The 8453-nt window shown below is 37.6% G+C and overlaps 1 protein-coding gene across 1 annotated transcript; it reads right to left on the bottom strand.

Moving 5' to 3' along the window:
* Positions 1–217: 217 nt before the first annotated feature.
* On the bottom strand, positions 218–3832 carry LOC113276491. The gene is made up of 11 exons (XM_026526099.1): positions 3207–3832; positions 3019–3135; positions 2782–2882; positions 2457–2528; positions 2195–2276; positions 2011–2091; positions 1796–1834; positions 1573–1638; positions 1170–1319; positions 718–846; positions 218–537 (listed from the first exon to the last, which is right to left on the bottom strand). Exons 1-11 carry the CDS (start codon positions 3474–3476, stop codon positions 508–510), a joined length of 1137 nt encoding a protein of 378 aa, XP_026381884.1. The 5' UTR covers positions 3477–3832; the 3' UTR covers positions 218–507.
* Positions 3833–8453: the final 4621 nt, after the last annotated feature.

Here is an 8453-nt window from a genome sequence, read left to right as displayed (position 1 = left end):
AGAGGAGTAGTCCCTCTCCATTTTTGAGTAGTGCCCAAAAAATCGTTCTTTTCTTACATCAGCATCTAGGACTAGAGCCAGACAGTAGACACAGAAAGTATCAACTTAATACTTGGAAGCCCACTTTTCCACAATTTTCCACAATTAGGATCATCCTTGAACCTTCAAGGAAATGACTCTAGCATTCACGCATACAAAGAATACACACTTCTTCTTCTTTTTTTTGAAGCAGAATACACACTATATTGACAGTATAACCTTTTCAGACTTTCTTTACAATTACTAGGAAGAGAACACCACCCTGTTAACACACATTCCTTCCTCTCTTATTCACTTATAGTACATTTGTAAGTTACATACAATGATTCTTCTTTTTTTTTTACCAAAACACATGTTTCTTTTTTTCACATGCTAGTTACCTACCACTAATTATCAATTGTGAGTTCGTATTAATTTCACAACAACAACAAAACCACTATAAAGATTATAATTCTTTGTCTCCATCCTTCATCGAGAGCTCTCGATTCCCAAGGCAGTCTACACAAGAAAAGAACAGAACACAAAAAAGAAAAGAAAGTTACAATCCAAGAATACAGTCACGGCATACCACTCTATTCCTTGCGAACTTTAGTTAGCAATCCAGAGAAAGATGAAAGATGTTAAATCAACTGTATGTAAGGGTGCACATGTGTTTGAGTGGAGGGTTTAATGCTATACCATATTTAGAAGTCGGAGCGCAGCAGGCCGTGTAAACTTCCTCGCAAAGAGGAAACAAGGTGATGGTTTCCCTTTGCTGGAACACCATTCTCTTCGATATTCAGTCTCATAGTACACGTTATCTATGTCCTACACATTCAGAAAAAAGATGCATAAGATTTCCATTAGATTCATCTATTCTGTTTTATCTCGACATCTGCTTGTTTCATCATTTACCAAGAACGAAGTGATAACAGAATTTACAAGGAGGATCAGATCAGTTTTCTTGACAAAACAAGAATGCTAAGCTTCTATATGCTTTTAACAGATAGATGAACTAACAATTGATCCTAATATGACTATTTGATCCTCAGCTGCGTACCAGATTCTAAAAATCGAATTGAACTGGACCCTTCATATAGGACCTCAATGTAATAATTGGTTTCCCTGTACCAAAATTGATTCTTACATACCTTTATAGACTGGATCAGCTCAGGGGTAGCATCAGAGTACTTGTAACTTGTTGGATGCCATCCACGCCTCTCACGATCTCTGGAAGCTGAGAGATCCCATGAAGTATGTGTCACAGTTCTCCGAGTGATTTCTCCTTCAAGTCCTTCTTGCTGTATTTTGAAACATGGAAGGCTGTGAAAAGTGGAACTAACAGCAGTTGGTTTCATTGTATCATGCTACTGATTACTGGTTAGTGGTTATCGGTATATCTCCTCCAGAGGAGGGATTTGGCTAAAATTTTAACATCTCGTTGCAGTCTTTCCTTTTAACAGCTCATGATACACTTCATCCATTTTTATAACTACCTAAAGGAAAAAGATAATCTAGCATTCCATTAACACAGAGAACTAGAGGTCAACTTACTGCTAGTAATGTCTGTACATAATGCTCGTCAGGTATACAGTTATGCTCCTTCCACCCTTCTGCGGGCTGAACAAGAAAGACAATTAGGACGGAGAACTGAAACCTCATCTAAGCATTCAAGTAAATTATGTTTTATGCACACCAATTCTATAAGTACAACTCTATATATGATATAATGATAATGAGTACTTACAACAGGAAAAAAAAAAAAAAGAGTACTTACAACAGGATGATCCCTCCAAAATTCGGGTAGTGATTTCCTCTGCATAACACACAAAAAACTAGAATATATTACAGGCAGATATGAAATGAGATTAAAAAAAAAAAGCACTCCTGCACAAGGCAATAGGAAATGGAAGATTGGTGAAAAATGCCTCGATTAGCATGTACCATTTATCAGAGCTAAAAGGGGCATCAGAGTACTTTCAGATAAATTACCATGCAATACTGCTGAAACATTGGAAAGACTGTATCGTCTTTCACGATGACTTCCGCGTGCTTTCTATTCAAAACAGTCCACTGCCAAAAGAGGTAAGAAGAAAGTGTCAAACAGATACATTGGCTCAAGTCAGTATAGCACATAAGACAGCTAAGATAAGGTTGAGTCTTTCCTGTAATATACCTGAGATCCTTTCCTCCAATTATGTGCAGGAACAACTGGATGCATCTTTGGATTATATCTTTTCTCTTTTGTATCAGCAAAGCTGCTTCCAGCAGATAACAAGATATATTAAAGTTAAAACCTAGTAACTGATCTTTAATGCAAGAAGATTTCAAACTCAGCGTTGAAAACCACTTGCAGGGTACTTGGAAGAGCTGATATCAGTGATTAATGATCAAGATACCATTGTCACATAACACTTTAAGACAATAAATCCGCCCACCTGTCTAAGAAGCTGTTTGATGTTGACATGATATACTCGTATGTGTAGCTGAAGTTATATAAAGGTATGCAGCTGCAAAACAATAGGGCAAACCAAAACGTAAGCTAAACTCATTTCCGCGCATGCTACTACCGCATTCTGTACGAAATATAACATTTTACGCATCCAGTCGCCACTAATGACAGGATGAATTAAAAACATTCTGTATATAAATATAACATTTTATGAATTACCTTTAAACTCATCCAAAAACTTTCCCCACTTTTTAGCACAAGGGAAATATTGATGTAAACAAACTACTAAATTAAAAACAGTCATTACTCACGTGTCAGACAAAAAAACAAATCTCTCATTATTGGAATCCAACAAGGCATTTCTGAGCAAAATACGCTCAGCTTCTATCATGGTTGCTCCTCCCCAATCTACCTGAAGGCATGCAGAACTTGTTTTAACGAAGAAACAAATTGAATTGACCCTAACAAAAAAATTTATAAACAAGCCAAGAATAATGTTTTGAAATGCAATTTAAGTTTCAAATATATCAGTCAAGAAAATGGCAAACCTGTATGCTTCCATTAACCTGACGACCATAAAAATAAGCAGATCGTGTTGTTCCCTTGTTGAAAAATACACCTGGCCTAGAATGAATGAAAATAGAAAACCTGGACTCCTTGTCTCCCTGTAAAATAAGTCAAATTTAGCCAAATTCGCCTAAATGTGAGGGCAATTAGAAAAGCGAAATGCAATTACCTGAAAGAAAGAATCCCAAACAATGTCAAGAGGAAGTCGATTCCTTGCTATAAAAAGAAAAGCAATTTTGGGACTTTGACGAACAAACTGACTAGGAATTTCCTCCATTAACATCTTCATTTGATTATACTGTGTTTCCATTAGTATTAAGCTTCCAAAACAAATACACAGCAAAATTGCTACTAATATATTTATCTTCCATCTTCGATCACTATTGCAATTAGAAGAAGATTTCTGTTGAATACTCCTACTTCTCTTCATCTGATTCATTCAATCTCCAGATCTCTTCAACTATTTTTGAGAGAGTTTTTGAAGATCCTGAAAGGTTTAGAAATCCGTGATTTTTTCACGGAATTTAGATAAAATTACATCAATTGAAAGAGAGAAGGAAATGGAGAAAAGGATTTGAGAGAATTTTGAAGTCTGGCTAAATTTCATTACTGAAAGGCACACAGAGAGAGAGAGAGATTTTCTGAGGACTTGGACAAGAAGTTAGTAACTGATAAGAACTTGACTTGAGAAGTGAGCTTCCTTACAACTTACTGTTGTAAGCTTTAAAAAATTGGAGTGTTGACGAAGAATCACGTTTATTATTGCATCAGATCCCCCACTATTGTGTTTCCCCAAGTTTGACAGACATGCTTTGCCTTTACCCCATCTGTTGGAGAGTTGATAAAACCGGCGAGATTGGGGTACCTACGTAATAGGTTAAAATATGGTCATTAACAAGTAAAACGCAAAACCCCTTGGTAATATATGTTTTTTAAATTGCTGAACTATCTTGTTTAATTTATAACACCAATCAACTTGTTTAGTTTAATTAGTCTCGTTAGATTAATTAGTTGAATTAAAAGTTATAAAATCTTGTTTTGGTTAGATCTTGAACTCATAGATTTGTCGGAAGATTTTTGAGAAAAAAGTTTTGTTTCGAAAACTTTTTTATAACGAAAATGAAGCCACACTAGCAAAACACTTCTAATAAGGGAATTGCACAGCTGTTTAATGGTTTTATTCTCCAAATTACAGAAGAAATTAACTCTTTCAGAAATCACAGTATGAAAGAAGGGAATTGCACAGCTGTTTAATGGTTTTATTCTCCAAATTACAGAAGAAATTAACTCTTTCAGAAATCACAGTATGAAAGAGTTACTATTTATTCTCCAACTGTAAAAGCCGGCATGCTCGACTAAGTACTTTCAGAGCTCAACCATGAACAGTCAGCACAAAAAGCATGCCGACCAAACTTAGTCGGCACGCTTGACAAGAAACTAAGCTTGCCGACCAAAATAGTTTTTCGCATTTACAGTCGCCTTGCTCGAAAATTCAACACACAGACGACTGTCTATTAGTCGTCATCTTATTTTTACAAAACTATGACGACCAATAACAAAATTTGATACAGGAAAACTTGTTTTCTGGGAGTTATTAATCGCCAAGGTTTAGCTTTTCAAAACTTGACGACTATTCATACTACATCATTAATCGTCAAGGTTTAGGGATGAAGATCATGGCGACCCTGTAAACATTATTTTCAGAAATAAAACTTTTTGAAAAGTCGTCACACAATTCCTCCTACAACTTTGACGACTAAAAATAAATATAAAAAGTCGTCATGCTCGACGAAGATATACCATGGCGACCGTGTAACTGTAATTCAACAATTTCGATTTTTCCGACCTAATATGCCATTCAAACAACAAAACAAAGTACTAGATAGAGTTTGAAAGAATTAATCAACAACAAAAAAAATAAAAAATACTAATCGAAGATTTTTTTTTAAAATTTGAAAGCGATAAAATATTGAGAAGGAAAAAGAAATTGATCATTAGATTGATGAAGAAGAAGGAGGAAAATAATAAGGTTTAGATCTAAAATCAAAAAGGGAATATTTGGATCTAAAATCAAAGAGGGAATAGTTTTAGTTATTATTAGGGGAAGGTTAATAAGGTAACGATACACATTAGACACCCCTTAGCTCACTATTATGGTTGGCAACAAAATTCGGATATCTCAATTAATCTGGGTATATCCCAATTTGACCAGTTTGATAAACCCACACATTTCACATTTTATTTTAATTTTTTAGTCCAAAATCTCTTTATTTTATTTATTTACTCCCATATCTCTTGGATAAATACTCGAAACGGAGCATACCGAGAAACTTTTTCAAGGATGATAAATCGAGGTTATAGTAATTCAAGATCCAAAATATATTTTTTTTTGAAGCATTCAAAAATATAATTCGAGATACAATAATTTCAAGATTGAAAATAAAAGAATACAAAGAAACAAGATCATAGTGCAAATTTATAGAGTAATTTATTCTTATGACCCTAGAAATTATGGGTTTTACTCTCTTGGCCCCAAGATTATTTAATAAAATTTGCAAATTATTCCAGTGGCCCTGGAATATTATAAGAAGTAGAATTAACAAAATAACCGGTGTGCATATTGCCTTCACATAAAATCAGTGTGCATATTGCCTGCACACTACAAAATATGAAGAAAAACTAAAAAATTATTACAAAAATCAGTGTGCATATTGCCTGCACAGTATAAAATATGAAGAAAATTAAAAACATTATGTATAGAAATCGGTGTGCATATTTCCTTCACATAAAATCAGTGTGAATATTGTCTGCACACTATAAAATATGAAGAAAATTTTAAAAATTATTTAAAGAATAAAAAATTATGTGAAATGAAAATTTGATAGTTGTATTTATACTCGTTGTGTAGGGCTTTCAAAAAGCTTTCCAAATATATAAAACTTCTTCCATCCACGTGGTATTGGTTCCCACCCTCATTAACATTAAGTCTCACATTACGTGAGGTTCCCGTTGCAGCGCTAACCGTGGTGTGCCAAACAGTGTCTGTCGGCATCTCTTCTATGCAGTTAGCGATCCTCTCGGCTGCTTCTACTAGCCCAACAAAGGTTTGGAACCTGAAATTAATTAAACCCCTCTTGAAAGCTGGGACCATTCCGCGCACGCAGATCTCGACAAGCGCTTCCTCGTCGATGTCTTCATAACAGTCCAATGCCAGGCGCCAGAACCGTAAGATGTACTTCCCTACTTCTTCGCCTATCCGCTGCGCGTTCTTGGTCATGTATATCGTCGTTATCTTCCTTTTGGATGGTAAAACTTCCTAAGGAAGAGTGTGGATAAAGTCTGCCAGGAATCCACACTTTCTTCCTTTAGGTTATCATACCAAGTGAATACGGTGCCAGTAAGTGACCTGGGGAACTCTTTTAAACACAGTTTTCCGTCTATAGCCCTGTCGTTCATTGCTGATAACAATCGGCTGAGATGTTCTCGCGCATTTCCTTGACCCTAATATACTTTGAACTTGGGAGAGGTGTAGTCATCGGGGTATAAGTATTCTCGAATGTGTGCTGGATATGGACTATTCACGCAGCAATGGTTGTCTTGTTTTACCACATGATAGTTCTGTTCTAGGTACTCGGCAATTTCTTCTTGAGATGTGACTGTCGCCTTGGTACCTTTGAGTTTTCCTCCTTTTGTTGCCTCTTTAGGCGTACTTTGTCCCGCTTTTACTGCCCGTGCTATCCAATCTTCGAGCTCTTGCCTCCTTCATGAGCGCTCATTCAATTCTTCATGCATGTTTTGTAAGGTTGAGGATACAGGTTTCGCTAGTCGAGTTGTCTGTCCGTTATTTTCCCGTGGTGTTGCTACCTCTCTATCCTGGGATCTGTGACTTACCGATTGCCTGATAATGCCTCCATCGTCACCTCTTCCAGATTAAGGGGTTGATTAGCCGCTTGCTTTCCTAACGCGCCTGAGATAGTGCCTTATGTGTGTGTCATGGTGAGCTAGGAACGAGCCTCCGGGTGTGGTCGCCAAATGTTGAAGGGTGAATTTAGGCTTGAGGTTCTACCCGTCCTAGATAACCAAATGACCTCACTTTGTTAAGAATAATAAGAGAGAGAGTCCTCTTTTCCATTGTACCTTGTCCTTTCTTATATAAGCTTTCCAAAAAGCCCCTTCTTTTATGACATCATGCCATATGTCCTAGACCTCCTTAATTACTCCTAATGCCATTTCTTAAGATAACCTTCTTCTTATTTACCAATCCCTTCCTTGTCCTCCCCTTTTAGTGGATACTTTCTTGTTGAACTTGGGCTTAGTCCCCATGCTTTTACCTAGTTTAGCTACTTCTTTAGGAACACCCTAAACCCATTAAGGAGTGTTATTTTTCATGTATCAACATTAGTCCCTTGACTATTGGGTCAATTGTTTAATGATCCAATAGTCAAAGAACCCTCTTTGAGCGCCCTCTTGCATAGTCCATTAACGAGGTGGGTCTTTTCCCTTTGTTGAACTTATGGTTATGGGCGACGTTTCGACTCCTCATCGTGCAAAAACGCTTCTCCTTCTGGTTTTCTGACGGTTACTTTTCTCGCGTGCATAACTGCCACGTTCGATCTTTAGGGCTTTCTATATATAGAGCCGTCAATTCATTTTCCTTTCAACTTTTCTTCTTCTTTCCTTCTTCCAAACGTACCCATACACTCGCTATATATAGTAGCTCTTCCAGTAGTTCTTCGTCCGAGGAGTATAGCAAAATTGAGCAACCTAGGCATGAGGGCTCCGAGGAAGCCGAGTATTCTGATCAGGATAAGATCGTCCTACCCTCCCCAACAGACAGCAGGTTGTATACTATTGATGAGTTCACAAGCGGCCCTGCCTTAAAACGCGCCCTGAGGTTAAGAGAACTCCGATAAGGTAAACTTTTTTCCCTCTGGATGATATCCTAACCTCTCGCCTTTTAAATCCGCCCGTGCTTCCTTACCCTTCTGATCCCGGATGGCTTATGCTCCCCGAGTCAGAGACCATGGACACTTTCGCGTTCACGACTGTGCCGCGGATGGCCATCCATCATGGCGATTAAAATCTTCATGCTATAGATATCCGCTATAAATCGAAGACTCCCTCGGTGTGGCCACATTAGGCATCTTATATACGCTCCAACTCCAGCCACGCTGCTTCTCTCCGGAAGGCGGGTATTAATGAAGCTATAAACTCGTCTCTTAAACGGGAGGTGAATAGGTGCATTCGTGATATAATACGGCTTTTCTATCGCTAGGCTCCTCCCGTTCACACCCTTCTCACAACGTGGAGGGGAAGCCACTATCGTCCTAGAGGACGTGGTCGCTCTTACAGGATTACCGATTTATGACAGTCATTCATATGATGAGGCAGCCGTCTTCGGAGCACTAAATGACGA

This window comes from Papaver somniferum, chromosome 4 (assembly GCF_003573695.1).
Source record: "Papaver somniferum cultivar HN1 chromosome 4, ASM357369v1, whole genome shotgun sequence".
NCBI classification, from domain to species: domain Eukaryota; kingdom Viridiplantae; phylum Streptophyta; class Magnoliopsida; order Ranunculales; family Papaveraceae; genus Papaver; species Papaver somniferum.
The sequence above is the reverse complement of the archived record's forward strand: the minus strand, read 5'-3'. Positions and strand labels throughout refer to the sequence as shown.

Bases quoted from the DNA above. Each gene is read 5' to 3' on its own strand.
- LOC113276491 (XM_026526099.1), bottom strand. From the start codon at position 3,476: ATGAATCAGATGAAGAGAAGTAGGAGTATTCAACAGAAATCTTCTTCT. The intron at 2,277-2,456 runs GTGGGCGGATTT...TGCTGGAAGCAG, and splicing joins TCAAACAGCTTCTTAGACAG to CTTTGCTGATACAAAAGAGA. The intron at 847-1,169 runs GTATGTAAGAAT...CTGAATGTGTAG, and splicing joins AGCTGATCCAGTCTATAAAG to GACATAGATAACGTGTACTA.